The 27,467-nt window shown below is 41.1% G+C and overlaps 1 protein-coding gene across 3 annotated transcripts in view; it reads right to left on the bottom strand.

Annotated features, from left to right (window-relative positions):
- LOC126236178 (probable multidrug resistance-associated protein lethal(2)03659) overlaps positions 1-27,467 on the bottom strand; it is a 417,284-nt gene that overhangs the window by 222,641 nt on the left and 167,176 nt on the right. For all 3 annotated transcript variants that reach the window (XM_049945275.1, XM_049945276.1, XM_049945277.1), the window contains one exon: positions 14,211-14,349. In XM_049945275.1, the coding sequence (XP_049801232.1) occupies positions 14,211-14,349 (139 nt within the window). The remainder of the gene's footprint in view (positions 1-14,210; positions 14,350-27,467) is intronic.

The raw sequence follows: 27,467 nt of genomic DNA, 5'->3' as shown, positions 1-27,467 counted from the left end.
TTCCCTGGGGTTTGCGCATGTATGTATTCAACACATGTATTGCGCACAACTCCTCCTGTTCCACTCTGAGTCCGCCTCTTCTTCCCTCCATCTCCCTGTCCACCTCATCCTCCCACCTCCATCTGTTTAGCACCTCCTCACAAGTCTCTCTCTCTCTCTCTCTCTTCATCTGCTCCTCCCTATCTTTGTCTATGTCATCCACCCACTCTCTCTGATCTTATCTTCCTCCTCCATTCCTCTATCAGTATCCTCCTACCCCTGTATCTCTTTGTCTCCTCCTTCCCCTCCACCTTTTCCATCCGTCCACAATTCCAATACATCTTCCCTCCTGCCTTCTCCACCTCCCTCTCCTTCCTCTTCTTTCTGTCCTCTCCTCCTGGCCCTCTCCCTGAACATTTCCTCCCCCCTCTCTCTCTGGACATCTCCTGCTCTCCCTCTCTCTGTCTGTCTCCTTCTCCCCTCTCAATTTGTCCCTCTCCTCCCCCATCCCCCCCCCCCCAAGTCCCCACTCCTCCACTCTCTCTTAGCTCACCTCCTCCTCCACTCTCTCCCTATCCATCTCTGACCCACTTCTCTCTTTCACTTCCCTCCTTTCTCCATCACTCTGTCCAGCCCCTCCTTCTCCCTCTCTCAATAGCCAACCCTTCCTCTAGCCTCTCTCCGCCATTCCCTCCTCTATCCATCTCAATCTCCCTTAGCCGTGCCCATCCACATGTGTAGCCCTTGCAAAACATGTTAATAAAGCAGGTCCATACTACTCCCCCAACGCACATCTTGTGGAGGGTAACCTACATTTCAGAGACTGATGTATTTCCTGGCATGCAAAGAAAGTGTGATAAAGCAGTCCAATACTACTTTAACACTCTTTGCCGACATATGTATTCAATTCATATATTGTGCACACCTCCTTCACATCTAAATCTACATCATACTCCACAAGCCACCTAATGGTGTGTGCCAGAGGGCACTTTTGGCACCACTATCTGATCCCTCCAATCCTGTTCCACTCCCGAATAGTGTGTGGGAAGAATGATTGTTGGTAAGCCTCTATATTGGCTCTAAGTTCTTGAATTTTCTCTCCGTGGTCAATAAGTGAGATGTATGTGGGGGGAAGCAATATATTGTCCGACTCCACCTGAAAAATGCTGTCCTGAAATTTCAATATTAAATCTCTCCATTAAGCACATCACTTCTCTTGTAACGTCTGCCAGTGTTTAGCACCTTTGTAATGCTCTCTCAGCAGTTAAATAATCCCATGATGAAATGCACATCTTTTCATTGGATCTTCTCTATTTCCTCTATCAGTCCTACCTGATAGGGATCCCAGATAGATGAGCAATACTCAAGAATAGGGCAAACAAGAACCTTATAAGTAACTTCTTTCATGGATGAGTTACATTTCTTTAAGATTCTTCCGATGAATCTGAGTCTGGTATCTGCTTTTTCCACTATCTGTTTTATGTGGTAATTCCACTTAAGGTCACTCTGGATAGTTATGCCTAGATATTTTATGGCAGATGCTGTCTCCAGCTGTTTGTCATCAACAGTGTAGCTGTACAGTAGTGGATTTCTTTTCCTATGTATGCGCAATATGTTAAATTTATTTACAATCAGGGTCAACTGCCAAAGCTTGCATCATTCAGCAATTCCCTGCAGATTGTTCTGCAAATTCTTACTATCTTCTGGCATTGCCACTTTAGCATAGACAACTGCATCATCTCCAATTAGCCTTAAAGAGCATCCAACACTTTCTACTAGATATTTATATATATTGTAAACAGCAACTTGCTGTGTTCCTCCATGAGGTCCACAGCACAGCGGACAATGGCACACAGGTTGTTGTCACTTTCCTTGATTTCAGTAAGGCATTTGACACAATCCCACATTGCCATTTAATGAAAAAATACAAGCTTATGGCGTATTGAAACAAACTTGTGATTGGATTCAAGACTTTCTTGGAGACAGAACTCAACATGTCACTCTTAACAGAACAAAATCGATAGTTTTACAGGATCTCTGTTTGCAAAATCCTTATTGATTTTTACAGAGCAGATGTTCATTTTCTAAAAACATCATAATTCTTGAGCATAAAACATGATCCATTATTCTACAACAGACTGACGTCAACAACATAGGTCCATAATTGTGTGTCTTATGGCCTTTCTTAAAAACAGGAATGACATGTGCTTTTCTCCAGTTGTTTGGTACCTTTCTTTGCTCAAGTGATTTACAATAAATTACTGCTAGAAGGGGAGCAAGTTCTTTTGCACAATCTTCATAGTATCTTATAGGTATCTCACCTAGTCCTAAAGCCTTTCCACTACTTAGCAATTGTTCGAGGGTGGTTTGAAAAGTTCACGGAATGGTATAGAAAAAATGTACTTATATCACTGAAACTTTTTTATTTTTCAATGTAGTCTGCTTGTAGATTAATGCACTTGGTCCAACAATGTTCCAGTGCCTTGATCCCATCTCGAAAATGAGTTTCCTCCAGGCCTACAAAATAATTGTCAACTCCGGCTATCAATTCTTCGTTTGAAGTGAATCTTCATCCACCAAGAAAAATTTCAGTTTTGGGAAGAGACAGAAGTCTGAAGGAGCCCTATCAGGTGAATAAGGTGGGTGTGGTACCAATTCATACCTTAGTTCATGTAATTTTGCCATGGCACCGGCATTTGCTTTTGATCCAGATGTACTTTTCATTTCTAATTCTTCAGTTAAAATGCAATATACCCTACCAGATGACATCTGGCATGCGTGAGCAATTTCATGCACTTTCAATCGGTGACCCATCATGACTATTTTGTGCACTTTTGCAATGATTTCTGGAGTAGTGACGTATCTTGGCTGACCACTGTAGTGACATATCTTGGCTGACCACTGCATGGATCATCTCTAAGCACTCCCGAACAAATTTAAATTCATTTGTCCACTTGGAAACAGTTGAGTATGAAGGAGCAGAGTCGCCCAATGTATTCTGGAAATTGGCATGAATGTCCTTTGCTGTCATACCTTTCTTTATGGCGTATTTAATCACTGCTTGAATCTCGATTTTTTCCATCTTTGCAAATCATTATACGGAAACAACAACAGAGCCACGTCACCACCACAGCTCTCTTCCAAGAGCACTGATGTGGCACGTATTTGCAGTCAACAGTCCAATGAATATCACATGAACAACTTGTTGTGCTAGCACTAACCTCTTGTGATGATTCCGAGAACTTTTCAAAGCACCAACATAGCTGCTTTTCAATTCTGTGATCAGTTATCTCAATGTCTGCCATTTCGACATTCATACGATGACAAAGGAGGGACAGTGTTATGATCTTCCGTGGTGAAAAAACTTTGGAGGACTGAATTCAGTATTTCATCCTTCTCTCTGTTATCTTCCATTTCAGTGCTGGTGTGGTCGCTGAGAGAATGAATAGTCCATTTTGACCCACTTACTGATTCTATATATGACCAAAATCTCTTACGAGTTTTTAGTGAGGTCGGTTGAGAACATCTTACTTTCAAAATCATTGAACGCTTCTGTCATTGCTCTCCTTATGCTCTTTTTCACTTTGTTCAGCTTTTGTTTGTCAGCTAGGTTTTTACTTCTCTTGAATCTGAGATGAACTGCTCTTTGTTTACGTAGTGCTTTTCTAACACCGCTATTAAACCATGTCAGATCTTTCCCATCTCTTTAAATCTTACTGTCTAGGGTATATGGAACGATGCCTTTGAAGTTTTTCCATTTGTTCTCCACATCTTTGTCATCATCATCAAATATTTGATGCTGACTACTGAGATATTCCGAAATTTGTATCCTGTCACCCTTGCTGAGCAAATATATCTTCCTACCTTTCTTAACACTCTTTGTAGGACCCATCATCATAGATGCTGTCACAGCCTTATGATCACTGATAACTTCTCTATGTTAACTGATTCGATAAGTTCAGGTCTGCTTGTTGCCAGGAAGTCTAAGACATTATGCTCAGAAGTTGGTTCTCTAACTATTCGCTCAAGGTAATTTTCGGACAAGACATCCAAAACAATGCCACACAAATCCCTGTCTCTGGCACCAGTTTTAATGGCATAACACTCCCAATCTATACCTGGCAAGTTGAAGTCACCCCCTATTACAACGGCAGCATGATCAGGAAAATTACTAGTGATATTCTGCAAGCTCTGTCTGAAGCACTCTACAATTACAGATCGTGACCCAGGTGATCTATAAAAGCATCCAATCACCATTTTTGATGATTCTTTGATACTCAGTTTCACACAGGTTAATTCACATTCGGAATCCATGATAACCTTGCTAGAATTTATGGAATTTTTTACTGCGATAAACACGCCACCACCATTGGTGACTAACCTATCCGTATGATAAATATTCCAATCTGAACTTAGGATTTCTTTGTCATTGACGTCTGGTTTCAACCAGCTTTCTGTTCCCAATACTATTTGTGCATTATAATCTTCATTAAGCAAAACTAATTCTGGGACCTTTACTTGGATGCTCCTGCAGTTTACTAAAATCATATTAATCTTTTCTATCTCTGATCTATGAGGACCAAGATTCTCTGAGGCCACTGTGGATGATTTAACAGGCAAATCAACTTTGATCCCATGGGAGGGGTTTTATAACTTACAAAACCTCATGTGCATGTCACATGTACTCCACTACCCTAGTAGCCACTTCCTGCATGTAGTGCACACCTGACCTATTAGGGGGAAACCTACAATTCTGCATCCAATAGCAGAGGTCAAGAAATTTGCATCCGATAGTGTCGCAGAGTCATCTGAGCCTCTGGTTTAGACCTTCTAAGTGATGTTTAATTTTTTCAAAGTTTCTACTTTCAGGTTGTCTTTTATGTACTTCGGCAACATCTTTCTTCAAACATGAAATAAGTTCTAGTACTCTCTTCATGACTTCAATATTCCCAACCCATCTTAAAGAACAAAATCTGAGAGGAAACATGAAATGTCCAGTGATATTTGAGACAGTTGCCCTCCGTGAAGGAAAATCCTTCATAAAGTACTATATCACCCAAAGAAACTCACGAACATTCCAACCATTCACTACTTGAACAAAGTAAGTAAATGCCATAATTAAGCATTTGTGGCTGATTATCTTCTTCATTGATAAGAAATGCTTGTAAATCATGCAACATCTTCAAGTTCGCATTTGGTGCATCCATTGAAATTTGAATTATATTCTTAGGCGGCAAATTCATACCATTCCGATACTTGACTGTAAATCAGAAGATGTAGCAGAATTCAAAAAGATATACATTAAATATCTGGTAGATTCTGACTGGTTCTGTTGATCCCAGAAATGAAGCACCAAATCCACCTGTACCTTTTGGACAACTTTGATTAAACTCTCATCACATTACATACAAAACAATTCAACTTTCCTAACTTTGTTAGCTATGAGATTCTGGGAATGAAGGCAAAGTCCATAAGTAATTCTATATGACAACTTATCCTTAAGTAAGCAAATTTTCTGGCAATCAGGCTGTTAGGAAACATAATTTTGAATAAGTCTGTTGTGTTTCCAGAACTTCTTACTGAAGAATGAAATGTAACTTTATTCATAGCCCATACAATTTCAGATATTACATTCTCACCAGTAACTAAAAATGCTTCAATGACTTTGTTTTGAAACTTTCTTCAACTGAAGTTCTAGCAGGAGCAAGTGCTGATAATTTGTTACTGCCATTCAAATTCTGTTTAGAATAAACTTGTGACTGAGCTGGCATTGTTTTTACTACAGCATAAGACAACTTATTTCATTGCCTTGAAACTAATGAATGAACCAATGCTGAATGTCTCTTTCCTCTTTCATGTGTTTGTATGCACAAAACACCACTGGTGCTAATCTCAGTCACATTTGTACAAAATGCTCGACAGATGCAAAGTTATAGTCCACAAATGGCACTAATATGGTGTGGGAAATGTTTTGGCTAGTGATAAATTTATTTTACTCTGATCATCCTTAACACCTTTAAAATGAGATTAAAATTACTATAGTTTTATATCAACTATTAAAAATCTTTAAGGAAATGTCTTTCCAAAAAATATAGGGATTAAAGAGATTTAAGCAGAAGTGGGAGTTGATAGAATTAAGGAAACAGCTGTTCTAACTGATAATCCCCGAGCAACACATAAGATGGCAGCAACATCAAGGGCAGAGCTACAATTTTACATCATTTCCATTAGATGTATACAACATATATACCTCAACAAAGTCACACCAACAAATTTCTTCATCCACACTTGCCTCTCAAGGTTGCAAACTGCACTAAACCAGCTTTGCTAACATGGCTTGCACAGATGGGCAATTATGCCCCCTATATATAACAAAGTCTTAAGACTTCTGGTGAGTCTTTACATATACACTCCTGGAAATGGAAAAAAGAACACATTGACACTGATGTGTCAGACCCACCATACTTGCTCCGGACACTGCGAGAAGGCTGTACAAGCAATGATCACACGCACGGCACAGCGGACACACCAGGAACCGCGCTGTTGGCCGTTGAATGGCGCTCGCTGCGCAGCATTTGTGCACCGCCGCTGTCAGTGTCAGCCAGTTTGCCGTGGCATACGGAGCTCCATCGCAGTCTTTAACACTGGTAGCATGCCGCGACAGCGTGGACGTGAACCGTATGTGCAGTTGACGGACTTTGAGCGAGGGCGTATAGTGGGCATGCGGGAGGCCGGGTGGACGTACCGCCAAATTGCTCAACACTTGGGGCGTGAGGTCTCCACAGTACATCGATGTTGTCGCCAGTGGTCGGTGGAAGGTGCACGTGCCCGTCGACATGGGACCGGACCGCAGCGACGCACGGATGCACGCCAAGACCGTAGGATCCTACGCAGTGCCGTAGGGGACTGCACCGCCACTTCCCAGAAAATTAGGGACACTGTTGCTCCTGGGGTATCGGCGAGGACCATTCGCAACCGTCTCCATGAAGCTGGGCTACGGTCCCGCACACCGTTAGGCCGTCTTCCGCTCACGCCCCAACATCGTGCAGCCCGCTTCCAGTGGTGTCGCGACAGGCATGAATGGAGGGACGAATGGAGACGTGTCGTCTTCAGCGATGAGAGTCGCTTCTGCCTTGGTGCCAATGATGGTCGTATGCGTGTTTGGCGCCGTGCAGGTGAGCGCCACAATCAGGACTGCATACGACCGAGGCACACAGGGCCAACACCCGGCATCATGGTGTGGGGAGCGATCTCCTACACTGGCCGTACACCACTGGTGATCATCGAGGGGACACTGAATAGTGCACGGTACATCCAAACCGTCATCGAACCCATCGTTCTACCATTCCTAGACCGGCAAGAGAACTTGCTGTTCCAACAGGACAATGCACGTCCGCATGTATCCCGTGCCACCCAACGTGCTCTAGAAGGTGTAAGTCAACTACCCTGGCCAGCAAGATCTCCGGATCTGTCCCCCATTGAGCATGTTTGGGACTGGATGAAGTGTCGTCTCACGCGGTCTGCACGTCCAGCACGAACGCTGGTCCAACTGAGGCGCCAGGTGGAAATGGCATGACAAGCCGTTCCACAGGACTACATCCAGCATCTCTACGATCGTCTCCATGGGAGAATAGCAGCCTGCATTGCTGCGAAAGGTGGATATACACTGTACTAGTGCCGACATTGTGCATGCTCTGTTGCCTGTGTCTATGTGCCTGTGGTTCTGTCAGTGTGATCATGTGATGTATCTGACCCCAGGAATGTGTCAATAAAGTTTCCCCTTCCTGGGACAATGAATTCACGGTGTTCTTATTTCAATTTCCAGGAGTGTAATTTTTTATTAAATAAACAGCTGGATACAACAATTTTGGTGGTGGCTCTAACCTGCACCTCACTGACATACAAAATAAAATTCATGGCTGCCCACTCAGCTTCATTACTTTTTCATTACTTTCATGACCACCAATCCATTTTCATTACATTTTCATTACTTTCTTAGCCTGTAGACATCCTGCAAAACATATATTGCACACATCTCCACCTCTTCCTCCTCTGTCTCTCTGTCCATCTCATCTTTTCATCTCCTCCATCACACTCTCTCTATTTCTCTATTCCTTCCTCCTCCCTCTCTTGTCCATATCCTCTGGCCCTTCCCTCTGACCATATTTCCCCCCCCCCCCTCTCTGTTTACATCCTCCAAACCCTCTCTCTGACCATCTCCTTCTCATCCTCTCTGTACAACTCCTCCTCCCTCCCCCTGTGTTATATCTCCTCCTCTTCTCTCACTGTACATTCCACTTTTCTGTATTCATCTTCTCCTCTCTCTCTCTCTGTTCCTCTGTTCATGTCTTACTGTCCTTATTTCTTTCCATCTCATTCTACCCCTTCCATCTGACATATTCCCCCCCCCCCCCCCTCAAATCTCCCTCTGTCCTTTTCTTCGTCCCCTCTCACAATGCCCATTTCCTCCTGCTCCCATCTTCTTACATGCATCTCCTCCAGCTCCCTCTCCTATTCCTCTCCTCCTTCACACCTCTGAAACAGGGAGTTATGAACAGAATTATATTCTTATTATGGCTAACTGTGGATCTGAATAGATGTGTTAAGGGACAGCTGATATGGTGAATTAGGATTCGGGTATTGCACAAGCAAAACTAGACCTTTAACACACGAATGGTTGTGGCATGACTTTTGCATGCCATTGCTGACAGTATAGGCAACAGCACTCAAACAGAATCAGTGCAACTACAGAGAGCCTTGTGCAATGCAGTGCAGTGGCAACTAACTCTGGGAAAGTTTCTGGCAGGGCTATGTCAGGCAAAGACCAAGGTACAAACTCTGCTGGAACTATCTGAGCTTCCAGAAGGAAATATAATGTTATTGCACAATCACCTTGCAACAGTGCAGGTTATTACTGCCCACATCTGGCGCCATGTACTAACACGGTTACCTGCAGCAAGCACCAACAGCAGATATGAATGATGTGTGATACAGTTGTATGAACTGAAGCGTGAAACTTTATGGAAATTTGTACATCTGAAAACAAACAAGATTCTGTTAGTTATGCCAGATAGGAAGCCCCATGCACTCATGGCAGCAGATGAGCTGGGCCAATACCAGAGAGTGCAGACTGTGATATACTCCTCCACAGTGGACCAAACTATAACGGGCACATGCAAAATGGAACTATTCCTCGGTAGAGAGAAATGGACACGTGCCCAAGCACATCTTTGCAACACATGATTGAAATTATGGATCAGAGTGATACTGCCAAATGGATCACTGTGTGACATATCAGGACAGACTTTTCTCCTACCAATTACAATAACAAGGTCTACAACTCTGAACCCAATGTGTCTTCTGTTGTATCTATCCAATAATACTTTTGAAATCTTGCCAGCAAAGTACCTAATCTATATGAATGCTACCACTGATCCTGCCACACATAGTTCTCTCAACAAGCTACTAGCAGCACAAGGTGGGCAATATTGTTCCACCACATTCAGTAGTATTGGAGAAGGTATCAGCACACAGTCATCAGCACACCATCAGCAAAGAGCCATCTGCTCACCATATTTCCCAGCTTATTACCTACCAACTGAATGGATCAACCACATAATTTAACCAAAGTTATGGAGCATTCTGCTTGTACCTGTCACCATATGGTGTGTAATGGAATGTGCAGGTAAAAGGACAGACAGTGTGTAAAGTATAAATAGTGGTGTAAGGAAGAAGAACACACAGTGCATAAAAGGTAAATAGCGATTTTAATAGTTCACAGGTTCAGCAGAAGTGTAGAATTCAGAGGACTGAAGGAAAGGAGGAGTGTCGAAGACAGAGCTTCAGGCAGCCCGTAACAACCAGACAAGTGTTTGTGGGTCAGACACGTACAGAATTCTGCAGTTAGGCCTGAATAATGCAGCACAGCATATGGCAATATAGTATTCTGTCATCAATGGCTGATGCTGCAGCTATGTAGTGTAACACAAAGTGCATAGTTCAGAATAACACAGGAGCCTGTCACAACAAACACGATTGCATGGAGTATAAAGGCTCCCAGCTCAGCTTCATTCCTGCAGCATGGTGACTTTGTCCAGGGCACCAGCCTTAGATAAAATTTACAACTAAACTTCTCCAACTCATCAAGCAGCATCACCAACTATACTCTGTTTAAAGCTAAACACTGTCCGAAGAGGTCTTAGTAATAAACCTGATGTAAACATACACAAATGCAATGATTGGTCAGCAGCCACAGCTCTCATACACTGATGTTGTTCTGCTCTTGGAAGTAGGTCCAACCTATGTATTAGTTATCTTATTACTATGCTACTGTAAATGAAACTTTAAGACATTTGGATGTACTAACAGCCATCAATGTTTTCCTTAATCATATTGTAGCAATGTAATTTTTTTTTGAAAAATCGTGTACAGTCACAGTCTCTGCAAGCGGAACTTGTGCTCTGATTGTTTTGCTGCCCATATGTCCTGCAAAAATGGATGACACTGCTTCCTGTTTCATAGTGGAACATGTGTGGAACACAGTAAATGGGAAGAAACAAGTTGTTCTTAATGTCTTTCAGAAGATTACAGACAAAAATCAGCTTTGACATTTTTTGGGAAACAGTATGTAATAAATATAAAGAAGGATTTACAAATCCCATGTGTGGCATAATCAGTAGTGTCGTAGATTGATAACCCTGTTGGTCAGTGGGTGGTGGTACGAATCTCATTGAAATCTACTATGTTTTTTGTTCTGTTTGAATATCTAAATCTTTTAAGCATGAAATATATCAGATATATGCTAATTAACTCATACTTAACCATCATAGTTTCAAGCAAAATGCATGTCTTCTAGTTTCTAATTGCAAATCGCATGCAAAATTCTGGCTGTCATTGCAATTACACATTCTTAATTATTGATATTTTATAAAAGATTGTTAAAGATTTTGAAGTTAAGAAAACATTACACAATTAAACTTTTTGGAGAAAAAATGAAAAACAAAATACTCTTTGTTTGAATATTTCCATTGTTTTGTAGGGTAGATGTGATCTCACCCAAGGCAGAGTGATAAGCGTCATAGAAATGTGGAAAAAAATAATTTTCATGGTGTTGAGCACACTGTACGTGCTCCATTTTTACAGTTCTCACCCTAGCACTGCAATCTGAATCCTAAAGAATTGATCTGGAGCCAAGCTAAGAGATTTGTGCAAGAAATAAAAGGACATTAAGCTGCCAAATGTACTGGAACTAATGCATGAAGCTTTTTGATGAACACAGAAGTACTGAAACGTACAGTATTCCTGAGAGTTCAATATGGAAGGAGTTCAAAGGTTACCAGATGACTGACTGTAATATCTTCAGTGGCTTCAATATTTAACTATGCGGTGTGCTTTTACACCACACATAGCTCATGCAGAAAAATTACTCTTGTTGAAGTTAGCAATTTTCATCACCCTTGTTTTTAATTACAGTATTATGTTAGCTAAGATTGAGAGCATGTTATGTTTTCCATCAGGTCACCTAACAAGTGTATTGCCTGAGTTTTACCATTATTTCCTTCTGTTCAAAAATTAAATGACATTCAAGACTGTATTGTTCTCTGCCTATCTCTTTTTATATGTTTACTATAATTGTTTGCATCACTGCAGGTCAGTTGGACCAGGTGGCTCGCCAGTGCTGTCCAAGTTAAATGTGGTGGTGAAGCTGTTGTCCCACATTATCGCTGTGTCCATATATGCATAACGCATAGCATAAACCATGTCCTCATTATCGTACTTGACTGTAGTCTATACAGTTTGGCTTCTGCTCCATATGAAACAAAGTCCAATGAGGTTCCAGCAAACATGGAAGAAGAAATAGTGTCATGTTTACATGACACATATACAGAGTATAGCTGGAACTGCTGAACTACAAATCATTAGCAAGCTCCGATTGTTACAAGCTTTGAATTGCACCCACCAAGGCAAGACAGGGGTACACTCAGCCCTTGTAGGAGGAGGAGGAGATTGTGTTTAACATACTCAGCGCTTTTGAGGCCAATTGAGGAGCTATTTGAATGAGAAGTAGCAGCTCTGATCAGAAAAACTGATAACAGCTGAGACAGCAGTATGACCACAAGAAGCCTCTGTATCTGCATCCAGTGATGCCAACTGGCTGAGGGTGACACAGCAGCTGGTCAGTACATCAGACCTTCCAAGGTCTGTTCTGATGGATAGGAGAGGCAAGACCGCCCAGTGGGTTCTATCACCTGATTCCCCCGCCAGTCTCTGAGGGTGGGTTTGACATGAGATCTGTGTATTTATCATCACCGCACAGAACACAGGCAGTACTCAACTGTCACCCTGATTGACATTAGTCACTAAACTGACAAGGCAAACTGCATCAGTAAAGTCACCGTCTGCTGCAAGCAACTTTGTAACTAGGTTCGAACTTTCAGAGATTTCTATTCCTTTGATTTACATAGACAACTTATTTAAAAATACTTTGAACCAGAACTGCAGATCACAGATTATATCGAAATAATAAATGCAGAGTCAACATAGAAATTATTTTTACATAAATAAATGTGAAGAATGAAAGTACTGGTATCAAATAATAATGTCCAAGGTCTTTGCTTGTGTCTGTATATGTGTGGATGGATATGTGTGTGTGTGCGAGTGTATACCTGTCCTTTTTTCCCCCTAAGGTAAGTCTTTCCGCTCCCGGGATTGGAATGACTCCTTACCCTCTCCCTTAAAACCCACATCCTTTCGTCTTTACTTCCCTCTTTCCTGATGAGGCAACAGTTTGTTGCGAAAGCTTGAATTTTGTGTGCATGTTTGTGTTCGTTTGTGTGTCTGTCGACCTGCCAGCACTTTCATTTGGTAAGTCACATCATCTTTGTTTATATATATATATATATATATATATATATATATATATATATATATATAGATAGATAGATAGATAGATAGTGATGAGACTTACCAAACAAAAGCGCTGGCAGGTCGATAGACACACAAAATTCTAGCTTTCGCAACAAACGGTTCTTTCGTCAGGAAAGGGGAAGGAGAGGGAAAGATGAAAGGAAGTGGGTTTTAAGGGAGAGGGTAAGGAGTCATTCCAATCCCGGGAGCGGAAAGACTTACCTTAGGGGGAAAAAAGGACGGGTATACACTCGCGCACACACACATATCCATCCGTGTCTGTGTATATGCGGATGGATATGTGTGTGTGTGCGAGTGTATACCTGTCCTTTTTTCCCCCTAAGGTAAGTCTTTCCGCTCCCGGGATTGGAATGACTCCTTACCCTCTCCCTTAAAACCCACTTCCTTTCATCTTTCCCTCTCCTTCCCCTTTCCTGACGAAGCAACCGTTTGTTGCGAAAGCTAGAATTTTGTGTGTATGTTTGTGTTTGTTTGTGTGTCTATCGACCTGCCAGCGCTTTTGTTTGGTAAGTCTCATCACTTTCTTTCTTTTTAGAGATATTTTTTCCACGTGGAATGTTTCCCTCTGTTATATATATATATATATATATATATATATATATATATATATATATATATATATATATATATGTGTGTGTGTGTGTGTGTGTGTGTGTGTGCAAGATGTTTAGTTATAAACTCTATGTAACATTTTTACTGAATGTGTGTGCATAACAAGTATGTTAATTATTTTATATGTATTTTTCCTAAAGAATATTTCTTGAGACAACAAACAGCAATCAAAGTGTACAAAATATGCTTGCATTTTTGTCTGAAATTTAACATAATGAAAAATATGTTTGAGTGCATAATGGATTAAACTTGATTTTTTTAGTTAGCTTATCAGAGTGCTGCCACCATTTCAATCTATTGTCAACTTGATAACCAATTACTTTACACATTAACTTTCTTCAAATAAGTGTTTCAATCTGTTATCAATGTGAGGACCAATTATTTTACACATTAAATTTCATCTAGTAATTGGTCGACAGTATCTTTTTCAGAGACACAAAAAGAGTTGTTATTCTTTTGCACTGTTTAAGATAAATTTTTTGTAAGATTAAAGAATGAAACTGTTTGTTGTAGACTAATTACAAGCCTCTCCAACTCGCTGTGTCTGACATGGCTGAGTTTCTGTCTTTGATCAGAACCCTTCTATCATTGGCAAAAATAACAAATGTTTAAAGACTTTTAATGATATAGTTAAATGACAGGAGTGGACCAATTATCAAACCTTTGGAGACATACTGAGTATTATCACTAACCTTGTCAGGAGTTACATTTTCTCCTAGCATAACAAATATTATAATGCTGAAAAATGTTGACAGTCGAGTAACAAACATGCCCATTGACAGAGTGACAGCTCGAATGTATTGCATAATCCTTATAGCATTCATTTCCTTCCTGAAAAACAATTAAATGTAAATTCAAAGAACATGGATGCTAAATGGAAATTCAAAGAACATTCATGCTACAACATATGATGAAAATGCATTAAACTGTTTATAATTACTTCACTAGACACAGTTTGGTGACGAAATTCCAAAATAAAACACATACATTACAGAATGAATGGGACAGTGTTCTGTTATGTTAAATGGTATTTAGGTACTTCATACACTGAAAAAATGTTGCTCATATAATCAGATTTTAATATACAATAAACATAATCTCTACAATTCAGAAAACACCATGTCATCTGTATGGCAAAATACAGCACAAGAATATTGGGCTGAGGAGAACCAGGTGATGAAGAATGCGGCAGAAGTTTTTGAGGTTCTGGAGAATGTGCATAGAGTGTCATCAATGAATGTAAACCATGTGAGGAGTTTGGGATTCTGGGAGGTTAGGAAGGAATCCTATAGATTAGAGGTAGTCAACCCTTTTTATCTACTGCCCAGTTTTGTATCTCTATTAGCAGTCAAATTTCCTAACTGCCCAGTGATTCCACAGTAATGGTGATCTGTAAGGTATGTAAGTAACTTTACTTTATAAAATTTGTAACCAGAGTTACAGCAAATTGAAGCATGTACTAATAATTACTTACCAAATACTTGAAGTAATAATTTTGTGGAAACCTAATCAAAATGTTTCTAAAACCTCTATCGCCCACAGGCCATTGTGAACACTGGAATGCCCACTAGGGGGCAGCAAGGATCATGTTGACTACCTCTGCTCTACATGGTCCACAGATATGTTGCATAGGATGGTCCCATTATGCCCATTGCTGTACCCTGGATTTGCTTGTAGATGATGCATTTAACGGTGAAGTAGTTGTGAGTGAGAATATAGCTGGTTATGGTGAGCAGGAAGGAGATTGTCAGTTTGTAGTCACTCAGGCATGGAGAGAGGTAGTATTCAATAGCAGCAAGGCCATGGGCATTAGGGGTGTTAGTGTACATGGAGGTGGCCTCAACAGTGAAGGGCAGGGGGTTATGTGGTAAAGGAACAGGAACTTTGGAGAGTCAGTGGAGGAAATGGTTGGTGTCTTTTACATAAGAGGGTAGGTTATGGTTAACAGGCTGAAGGTGTTGGCCCACGATAGCAGAGGTTCTCTCAGTGAGAGCATAGTAACTGGCCACAATGGAGCATCCTTGGTGGTTGGGTTTATGAACTTAAGCAAGCATGTAGAAGGTAGGGGTGAGGGGAGCGGCATGGGTGAGGAGAGAGATAAACTCGGGAGAGCTTCTGGGATGGACCTAAGGATTTGAAGAGAGACCAGAGATCCAGAGATCCTGTTTGATTTCTGGAATGAAGTCACTGTAACAGGGTTGGTAGGTGGATGAATCTGACAGCTGGCAGAGTCCTCCCACCAGGTAATCCCTGCAGTTCAAAACCATAGTATTGGAGCCTTTGTTGGCAGGTAGGATCATAATGTTGGGATCAGTTTTTAAGCAATGGATTGTGGTTCTGTCTCCAGATGTAAGGGCAGCTTCCATGTTGCGAGATTTTGTGGATGATGGTGGGGCAAGGTCTGAGGTTGAGAAATTCTGGAATGTTAACAGGGAGTGATTCTTGGGCAGTGAAGGTGGTTCACAGTTAGATGGAGGAGTGAACTGAGTCAGACAGAGTGCAACATTGGCTTTTAGTTAAATCTGATTGATGGGGTTGGTTTTCACTGTGGGGATTGGGAGATGGAGAGAAGGTCTTTAGTAAGACCAGTGGGGCAAAAGGTAAAGCCTTTGGAAAGAGCTGATACTTCTGTGGAACTAAAGCTTTAGGGGGAAAGGTTCATGATTATGTTCTGGGTCTGTATAAGTTCTAGATTTTGTAAGGTGGGGGGAAGGAGTTTCTGAGATGTGGTAAATGTAGTAGGGTTTATCAGCTATGAGGGGATTTGGGGGATGTTTGGAGGCTAATGTAGACACAGAGGATAGTGGTAATCCAAGGTGGGAGTAGGAGGTGAACAGGTTGGAGAGTTTTTTGAGGTGACATTGTGCGTCCTGCTCTAGTTCCCGGAGGCAAGAGTTTCATTGTGAGACACGGATCCAGGAAGTTGGGATTGCAGAGTTGGAGAATTTTACAGATAGGGAGGAAATATTGCAGGGAGGTTTGGGGCTCATTACATGTTTTTGCAGAATTAAGTTGTTGAGGGCTATGGGCTGACTGGATTCGAAGAGAGATAGAGGTTACTGTGGAAGGAGGGGTTGTAATGAGAGAGGGGTAATTTGATGGGAAGACCATTTTGGGGGATTTCACTGATTTAGACAACAACAAAGCAGTGTGTGGGACTGGTCTCTGGCTATGGATGAGGAAACTTTTCTGTATTAGTGCATATGGAAGGAGCAAGGATCCACATGGAGACAAAATGCATAAAAATACATAAATTATGTAAACACATGAGCAGAAAGACTCATAAAAATATGTGAAATACTTGAAAATACATGGGAAAAGTCATAAAAAGGATGGAATGGATGAATTATGGGGAAAATAGGTGAAACCTGAGGGATTGGTGCTAGCAGTGAATTGTGGAAATGAACTGTGAAAACACAATGAGATCAAAGAGAAAAATAAATAACAAGATAATAATGTGGGATGTGGGATGCTGGTCAGTGGGTGGACATGTAACAAGGAAGGGGACAAAAAAATGGTTCAAATGGCTCTGAGCACTATGGGACTTAACTTCTGAGGTCATCAGTCCCCTAGAACTTAGAACTACTTAAACCTAACTAACCTAAGGACATCACACACATCCATGCTCGAGGCAGGATTCAAACCTGCGACCGTAGCGGTCACACAGTTCCAGACTGTAGTGCCTAGAACTGCTTGGCCACCCTGGGCTGGCAAGGAAGGGGACAGCAGATTTAAATGGATTAGGTGAGTTTAGTATGAGCATGCTGGAATAAGAGAAGAGAAAGAGAAAGGGGTTGCAGGTTGGTAGTTAGGATTCAACAAGTTAGTGTAGCACAGGAAGGTATAGAAAATAACATGGAAAATACGCAAGAGTGTGGCAGGAAGAGTGATAAATTGGAAGGTCTAGGGTTAATTATATCAGTGGGAATAATGTGGGACATGATATGCTACACCAGTGATCACAGTGGTCACATAGAAATGTGTTGTACATGGACAAGAGTGTTGAAACAGTGTGACTTGTAAGTCAGAGCATGTGAGATTCAGAGGGCGACATGTACAACACAGGAAACAATAGAAAGAAAAGGATGGTCACTGAATAAACTAATGCATTAGAGAATAGTAACGAAGTAAACAGCACTGGGTTGCAGGATGGAAGAAAAGCTGCTAGGAAAATACAGGCAATGCAAAATCCAGGATGGAATAATGAAATTATTATGAAAAGGACAGATTGCTACTCACTATGTAGAGGAGATGTTGAGTCACATACAAGCACACCAGAATGACTGCTGTACATCCTAGTTTTTGACCAAAAGGTGGTATATGTGGTAAGGTCTTATGGGACCAAACTACTTATGTCATCGTCCATAAGCCTACACACTACTTAATCTAACTTAAACTAACTTACGCTATGGGCAATGCACACACCCATTCCCAAGGGAGGACTCGCACCTCCGACGGGGCCAGCCGCACAGACCATGACAAAGTGCCTCAGACTGTATGGCAACCCCCGCAGCGACCAAAAGGCCTTCTTCTAAAGTACAAAACAAACTCATTCATGCAAGCACAACTCACACACACATATGACCATTGTCTCTGGCTACTGAGGCCAGATTGTGAGCAACTGCACCTGAAGGGAGAAACAATCTGTGGGTCGTGAGGTTAAGGAGGAGGGCTGGGATGGGGAGGCACAAGGATAGTAGGGTAGGAGTGGAGGATGGTGCGGTACTGCTTGTGGGAGCATCCAGGAATGTGGTGGGGACAGATTAGAGACACTAGGTGCATTAGGGAGATTTGAGGGAGAGGGAGGAGAGAGGAAAAGCGAGAAGCAGGGGAGGGGAAAAAATACTAGTGGTTGCATTGTTGGAATAGAAGGCTGTGTAGTGCTGGCAGCATGCAGGAGTGTGGTGGGGACCGGGTAGACCGACTAGGTGCAGTCAGGAGGTTTGAGGGGGAAGTACGGGTGGGGGGTTGGATATAGAGGAAAAGGAGAGAAGTAGAAAAAATGGCTCTGAGCACTATGGGACTTAACATCTATGGTCATCAGTCCCCTAGAACTTAGAACTACTTAAACCTAACTAACCTAAGGACATCACACAACGCCCAGTCATCACGAGGCAGGGAAAATCCCTGACCCCACCGGGAATCGAACCCGGGAACGGAGAGAAATAGAGAAGAGGAAAAAAGATTACTGGGTGCATTGGTGAAACACAAGGCTATGTAGTGCCAGAGTGAGAGCAGGAATGGGGATAGATGTGTGAAGGGCAGGAATTAGTGAAGGCTCAGCCCAGTGGGATTACAGGAACATAGGATATATTGCGGGGAGAGTCCCCACCTGCACTGTTCAGAAAAGCCAGTGTAGATAGGAGGTATCCAGGTTGCAAAGGCTGTGCAATCATTGAAGGGAAGCATGTTGTGTTGGACAGTATGTTCACCTACTGGATGGTCCAGCTGACTCTTGGCAACAGTTCATAGATGGCCATTCATGCGGACAGATGGCTCGTTGGTTGTCATGCCCACGTAAAGAAAATTATGGACACTGAGTAAAGTAATGAATTAGAGAATAGTAACATTGCATCTGCAATGACAAGCAGTTGCTCGCCAAATATACTAAGCGTCTCATTGATGCTTTCACAGACCAAAATTACTGTCCCAACCTTGTAAAGAAACAGATCCCCTGTGCTTTATCTCTTCAGTCTCCTACCACAGTCCCACTGTATGGCCACAAGGGAGCACTCCCCTCATGACTCAGTACCACACAGCACAGAACCACATTCTCTGCCAGGGTTTTGACTATCTCTTGTTGTGCTCCCAACACAGTAGTATTCCCCACCCACAAAACCTATGCGATATCCTTGTCTGTCCCTACTCTATCCCTGTTCCCAACCCATTCCCTAATGTCTCGTGTCCCTTGCAACAGACCTAGATGCAATAACTGTCCTCTACATTCTCCCATCACCACCTACTCCAGTCTAGTCACAGATATCACCTATTTCATCAAAAGCAGGACAGCAGTGAATGCAGTCATGTTATCTACTAATTAAGCTGTAATCAGTATGCTGCTCTCTGTGTGGTTATGACAAACAACAAGCTGTCTGTCCACATGAATGGCCACTGACAAACTGTGACCATGAGGCAGATAGACCATTCAGTTGTTGAGTATTATGACCAACACAATGTGCTTCACTTTAATGACTGCTGCACAGCCTGCTCCATCTGGATCCTACCTAACAACACCAGCTTTTTTGAACTGTGCAGGTGGGAAACCTACCTGCAATATATGCTACATTCCTGTAACCACCAGTCCTCAACCTTTGCTAGCTCCTGCCCTTCACCCACCAATCCCTTTCCCTGCTCCCGCTCACCTTTCTATTTGACAGATGCACCCACTAATATTTTTCCCCTCCTCTATTTCTCATCTTTTCCACTCTCCTATCCCATCCCTACCCTGTCAAACCTCCAGATTGGCTCTAGCAGCCTTGTCCCCACCATATCCCTGCATACTCCCACAAGGAGAACTACACCCTCCCACACCTCCACCCTGCTATTACTCCCCCTTCCTCCTTTAACTTCCTCCTTACCCACACTACCCACAGTTGCCTGCAGCCCAACCTTAGTGGCCACAGACAGTGGTCATATGTATGTGAGTTGTGTTTGTGAGAATGTGTCCGTGTTTTCTAGTTTAGAAGACCTTTTGACTGAAAGATCAGATGCATAGCAGTCTTTTTGTTGTGCCTGTCTGCACCACAACATCTCCTCTATAGGATAACTAGCAAACTATCCTATTCATAAGAATGTCATTATCCCATCCTGGATTTTCCACTGTTTGTACAGTAACAAGTTGGCACACAAAATTTGTTGGATTATTTTTAAATTTGTTAAAGGTTTATAAGATACATATTTCTGTGTTTGCTTTTGGTAAAAATTCAATAAATGAATGATCCATACTGCACAAAGCTTTATCAAAGATAGTACTTCATGTGAACTGTACCATGTTATTTCTCCTGATGTGCCTATGATACCAGTTATATCATACTTTCTTGAGTCTTCATTTGCAGTTAGAGTTTTGGATGTCCTTCACTTGGATCATCTTCAAGAGAAGCATGACCATGGTTCAATTAGGTTACGAATTTAAAAATTTTGAAAATGAAGATGTTGGCTCGTTATACACTTTCACCAATTTTTAAAACAATTATGTGTGCATTAACAACACAAAATACAGAATTTTATTGCAATAATATATTCTAGTTCATCAATATCAATAAAAGGCACATGCTTACTTTGAGAAGCCATATAAACAGAACTATTCTGCAAAACAAACTGACACTCTAATTATGTTACTACAGAATATGCACCAACATAATAAACACATAATTTCATCAGCATCAATGCTGCCTTTCTGCCTGGCCAAGAACTTTTCACCTTAGCTGTATATACAACAAGTAATTAATTCCTTAATATAAGAACAACATTTGATTCTGAAAATTTTGTCACTTTGTAACCTGAGTCAAACCAAAATCTGAAAGCAGGATCATCAGTAAAGTACAACACATAGCACTGAAAGCAAGATTATTATGAACACTAACATACAGACAGAACAGAAGTGAACTCTGACAGTGAATGCTGCTATCTATACTAAGATAAAATACTCCATAATATGCAAACATTACAAATATAAGAAATTGAGAAACTTCCAAAAGTTGTAAATACTGCATAACAAATAATTGCTTAGGTCAGATCTGAGCTGGTGACAGGCTGCACAGCTGTTTCAGACATTCTCACTGCAGCTGACTACAGCTCCCTGAATCTAGATCTTGTCAGTGGTTGTCTATATGGCAGCACTGGTGAATCGTTGTGTTCTGGTCATTTTGTCACATCCTCTGCATTATGATGAACCTTTTTTGCTGAACCTTCACAGTCATTGAGAAGATCTTAACTTTCCTTGAGCAAGAAGCTCTCATTGTTGATCTGTGTCTCATGATAAAAATCCATGCCAAGTCTCCTGGGCTTCATCTCACAGGCTAGTGTTTCATGTTATAGCACTCTCGATCCCTCTCCTGCAATCTCAGGGACCATATACAAGCCAGTTGTCTTGCTCCTTCAATCCTGGTGGTGTAGTGTTTAACACAGCCATCCTGAGTATCTTCTGATTAAATGGTGAATAGTGTATCCACTGTCATTTTGGCCTCTTGATCATGGAACAGACAGAACTGTGTGAGGCCTCTAGCATCTCGCTTCACTGTGTTATATGCTAATGTCACAGGAGAAGTATTGTATCCCAATCTCTCTGTTTAACATTAATGTACATCAACATAACATCTGCTGACAATTTATTAATACATTCCGTGAGGCCATTTATCTGTGAGTGATGTGCAGCCGTCATCCTCTGTGTGATGTTGCAACATGAAATTACCTCTGACACTAATCTCAGCTGTATGGTACAACTGACCAATGGCTAATTTTGATTACATATTGTATTTGATGATACACACAAAATAATCAGAGTGCTTGATACATACAAATACTCCAAGTACCCGATGCATTAAGGCAACTAGATCACACAATACACAGACATTTTTCTGAAATCACATAAATTTTAGCTTTCAAATAAAGAGATTGTAAAATATTATCTTCTTTATACTCACATAAAAAATTTGTGTTCAAACAATGAATATAATATAAATATTATTATTGTAATTATTTTTCAAATAACATAATTATTTTTCATATTTTCCATTTGAAATTATCGACATTACTATAATTTCTACAATTCACAGTAGGTAACATTTTGAAAACATTTTTAAAAATAATAATTGATCATATATACATTTATCTGAAAATAAAAATTGATACTCTATAAAATCACTGTGCTGTGAGTTATCGTATCTCTAGTCTTCTTGATGTATCATATTTTGGTATGTGTTAAAAGTTGAGTGGTAGTAGTAGTCTGGAGTCTACTCTGTTCTGTTGTAAGAAGTAGTATGTTTTTGGTGTGAAGAAAGACTTGTTAGTTGAATTCGTATGATGAAGCTGCAACTGAAAATGTCAGACTGCTGCAAAGAAGAATACACCTGAGTGCCACTTTTATTATATACAGGTATACAGGATTGATATTCAACACAGAGATTAGACATGACTGTGTTACTGCAACCAGTAGTAAGCAGTAACTTCTTTTAGACAACTGAACCCCCCCCCCCCCCATGAACTATGGACCTTGCCGTTGGTGGGGAGGCTTGCGTGCCTCAACGATACAGAGGGGTATCTGTTGAGAGGCCAGACAAATGTGTGGTTCCTGAAGAGGGGCAGCAGCTTTTTCAGTAGTTGCAGGGGCAACGGTCTGGATGATTGACTGATCTGGCCTTGTAACATAACCAAAACGGCCTTGCTCTGCTGGTACTACGAACGGCTGAAAGCAAGGGGAAACTATGGCTGTAATATTTCCCGAGGGCATGCAGCTTTACTGTATGGTTAAATGATGATGGCGTCCTCTTGGGTAAAATATTCCGGAGGTAAAATGGTCCCCCATTCGGATCTCGGGGCAGGGACTACTCAGGAGGACGTCGTTATCAGGAGAAAGAAAACTGACGTTCTACGGATCGGAGCGTGGAATGTCAGATCCCTTAATCGGACAGGTAGGTTAGAAAATTTAAAAAGGGAAATGGGTAGGTTAAAGTTAGATATAGTGAGAATTAGTGAAGTTCGGTGGCAGGAGGAACAAGACTTTTGGTCAGGCGAATACAGGGTTATAAATACAAAATCAAATAGGGGTAATGCAGGAGTAGGTTTAATAATGAATAAAAAAATAGGAGTGTGGGTAAGCTACTACAAACAGCATAGTGAACGCATTATTGTGGCCAAGATATACATGAAGCCCATGCCTACCACAGTAGTACAAGTTTATATGCCAACTAGCTCTGCAGATGACTAAGAAATTGAAGAAATGTATGATGAAATAAAAGAAATTATTCAGATAGTGAAGGGAGAAGAAAATTTAATAGTCATGGGTGACTGAAATTCGGTGGTAGGGAAAGGGAGAGAAGGAAATGTAGTAGGTGAATATGGATTGGGGGGAAGAAATGAAAGAGGAAGCCGCCTGGCAGAATTTTGCACAGAGCACAACTTAATCATAGCTAACACTTGGTTCAAGAATCATAAAAGAAGGTTGTATACATGGAAGAAGCCTGGAGATACAGGCAGGTTTCAGATAGATGGTAAGACAGAGATTAAGGAACCAGGTTTTAAATTGTAAGAGATTTCCAGGGGCAGATGTGGACTCTGACCACAATCTATTGGTTATGAACTGTAGATTAAAACTGAAGAAACTGTAAAAAGGTGGGAATTTAAGGAGATGGGACCTGGATAAACTGACTAAACCAGAGGTTGTACAGAGTTTCAAGGAGAGCATAAGGACAGGAATGGGGGAAAGAAATACAGTAGAAGAAGCATGGATAGCTTTGAGGGATGATGTAGTGAAGGCAGCACAGGATAAAGTAGGTAAAAGATGAGGGCTGCTAGAAATCCTTGGGTAACAGAAGAAATATTGAACTTAATTGATGAAAGGAGAAAATATAAAAATGCAATAAATGAAGCAGGCAGAAAGGAATACAAACGTCTCAAAAATGAGATCGACAGGAAGTGCAAAATGGCTAAGCAGGGATGGCTAGAGGACAAATGTAAGGATGTAGAGGCTTGTCTCACCAGGAGTAAGATAGATACTGCCTACAGGAAAATTAAAGAGACCTTTGGAGAAAAGAGAACCACTTGTATGAATATCAAGAGCTCAGATGGAAACCCAGTTCTAAGCAAAGAAGGGAAAGCAGAAAGGTGGAAGGAGTACATAGAGGGTCTATACAAAGGTGATGTACTTGAGGACAATATTATGGAAATGGAAGAGGATGTAGATGAAGATGAAATGGGAGATATGATACTGCGTGAAGAGTTTGACAGAGCACTGAAAGACCTGAGTCGAAACAAGGCCCCGGGAGTAGACAACATTCCATTAGAACTACTGACAGCCTTGGGAGAACCAGTCATGACAAAACTCTACCATCTGGTGCACAAGACATATGAGACAGGCGAAATACCCTCAGACTTCAAGAAGAATATAATAACTCCAATCCCAAAGAAAGCAGGTGTTGACAGATGTGAAAATTACCGAACTTCCAGTTTAATAAGTCACGGGTGCAAAATACAAACTCGAATTCTTTACAGACGAATGGAAAAACTAGTAGAAGCCAACCTCGGGGAAGATCAGGTTGGATTCCGTAGAAATATTGGAACGCGTGAGGCAATACTGACCCTACGACTTATCTTAGAAGCTAGATTAAGGAAGGGCAAACCTACGTTTCTAGCATTTGTAGACTTAGAGAAAGCTTTTGACAATGATGACTGGAATACTCTCTTTCAAATTCTGAAGGTGGCAGGGGTAAAATACAGGGAGCGAATGGCTATTTACAATTTGTACAGAAACCAGATGGCAGTTATAAGAGTCGAGGGACACGAAAGGGAAGCAGTGGTTGGGAAGGGAGTGAGACAGGATAGTAGCCTCTCCCCAATGTTATTCAATCTGTACATTGAGCAAGCAGTGAAGGAAACAAAAGAAAAATTCAGAGTAGGTATTAAAATCCATGGAGAAGAAATAAAAACTTTGATGTTCACCGATGACATTGTAAGACAGCAAGGGACTTGTAAGAGCAGTTGAACGGAATGGATAGTGTCTTGAAAGGAGGATATAGGATGAACATCAACAAAAGCAAAACGAGGATAATGGAATGTAGTCTAATTAAGTCGGGTGATGCTGAGGGAATTAGATTAGGAAATGAGACACTTAAAGTAGTAAAGGAGTTTTGCTATTTGGGGAGCAAAATAACTGATGATGGTCAAAGTAGAGAGGATATAAAATGTAGACTGGCAATGGCAAGGAAAGCATTTCTGATGAAGAGAAATTTGTTAATATCAAGTATAGATTTAAGTGTCAGGAAGTCGTTTCTGAAAGTATTTTTATGGAGTGTAGCCATGTATGGAAGTAAAACATGGACAATAAATAGTTTGGACAAGAAGAGAATAGAAGCTTTCGAAATGTGGTGCTACAGAAGAATGCTGAACATTAGATGGGTAGATCACATAACTAATGAGGAGGTATTGAATAGGATTGGGGAGAAGAGAAATTTGTGGCACAACTTGACTAGAAGAAGGGATCAGTTGGTAGGACATGTTCTGAGGCATCAAGGGATCACCAATTTAGTATTGGAGGGCAGCGTGGAGGGTAAAAATCGTAGGGGTAGACCAAGAGATGAATACGTTAAGCAGATTCAGAAGGATGTAGGTTGCAGTAGTTACTAGGAGATGAAGAAGCTTGCACAGGATAGAGTAGCATGGAGAGCTGCATCAAACCAGTCTCAGGACTGAAGACACAACAACAACACCAACCACCTATGTAAAGAAGAAAGTGCAACAGATTTCAACAAAAAACATAATTTGTACTAACTAGAATAGTTATTTATTATTCTATCCATACATAAACTCTAATGTTTCCACTTTATGATCCAGTAGTTTACAATACTGGAGAAATGCAGAAAAAATCATCTCACTGCCCCAACAAGGTTTGAAAAGACATTTTTAAAAATTTGATGAAGTTCAATATCGGTAAAGATGGAAAACCTTAGAACTGGAGCACTTCAAAATGATCTCTTCTAAATGAACCTTGCAATTTCAGGAGTTTCAGCAGTGGTTACAGCTTTGGTGACAATGTAGCAGAGTCAGTGCAGACTATTAAACATCAGTTCTCAATTGTTGATTTTGGGGCCTCCAAAAGAGGTCCACTGGAGCTCAGTGGAATGGCAGTCTTGAGTGGAATTGATACTGGATGCCCAAGAGGTAACTGTGACACATGCTTTCACCACTAGGATTCCTTATAGAGGCTAACAGTGTCTAACAAATAGAGACCTGGCCAGTGACACCTGTATGTAATTCTGTCTAAAGTTTTCACAAATTCCAGAAGACTAGATGCTGGAGCATCATGGAAAAATTTCAGGCTTGCTGGTTGTAACTGAGCTGGGGTGATGAGAAATCATTTACACCCCATCAGATCCTAGTTCCTCTAATATATGTTCTCTTTATTAACTGGATTTCTCCTTTGTTGGTTCCTCTCCTTCAAGAATTCTATTTTTCAGCAGTTCTGGTTCTTCCCTCTACCCAATAACAATGTCATTTAATGCAGTGATGACTGAGATGTTGAATATATTGCTGTGTTCTGACAAAGGATTCCTTAAAAGGTAGTCAGCAATCTTGTGTTTGCATCCACTTCTGTATACCACTGTGACATCTCCACAAGTCACTGTGCTCATTTCTCCAGTTGACTGACTGAAGCTTGTGACTAGTCAGCCAGCATAGAGAATCATGGTCCATCATAACAGTGAAAGGTTTGCCGAATAAATACAGCTGGAACTTATCCACAACCCACGCAGCTGCTAGAATCTCTTTCTCGTTTGTAGAGTAGCTCATGTTGGGCTTGGAGAGTATTCTGACAGCATAATCTACCATCTTTTTCAGCACCTCCCTTAATTTTAACTAGGACTGTTCATATCCCATAACTGCTAGCACTGACATAATGCTCTGTCTCAGAATTCTAATCATGCAATGTTAGAGCTGAAGGAGATGTTAGTGCCTCCTTAAGGACAAGGAAAGATATTTCTTGTGCCTCATTCCATGAAAATTGGCACTTATCTGTAGTAGTTCTAGTAAAGGAGATCCCTTTGTACAGGAGTTTTTTATGAATAACTAGTAGTACGGAAACATTCCAAGTAAACATCAAGACGTCAAAAATGTGCCAACAAGTCAGAAAATCTATGACTGTCCTTATTTTTTCTGAATTTCAATGGAATTCATTTCCATTCGCTAAGTGCCACAAGATTTTTACTTCTTGTGTGAAACTTTTTTGGATTCTTGCAGAG

Source organism: Schistocerca nitens, chromosome 2, assembly GCF_023898315.1.
Source record: "Schistocerca nitens isolate TAMUIC-IGC-003100 chromosome 2, iqSchNite1.1, whole genome shotgun sequence".
NCBI lineage: Eukaryota > Metazoa > Arthropoda > Insecta > Orthoptera > Acrididae > Schistocerca > Schistocerca nitens.
Note: the sequence above shows the minus strand (reverse complement) of the source record. Positions and strands in the feature narration are given on the sequence as shown.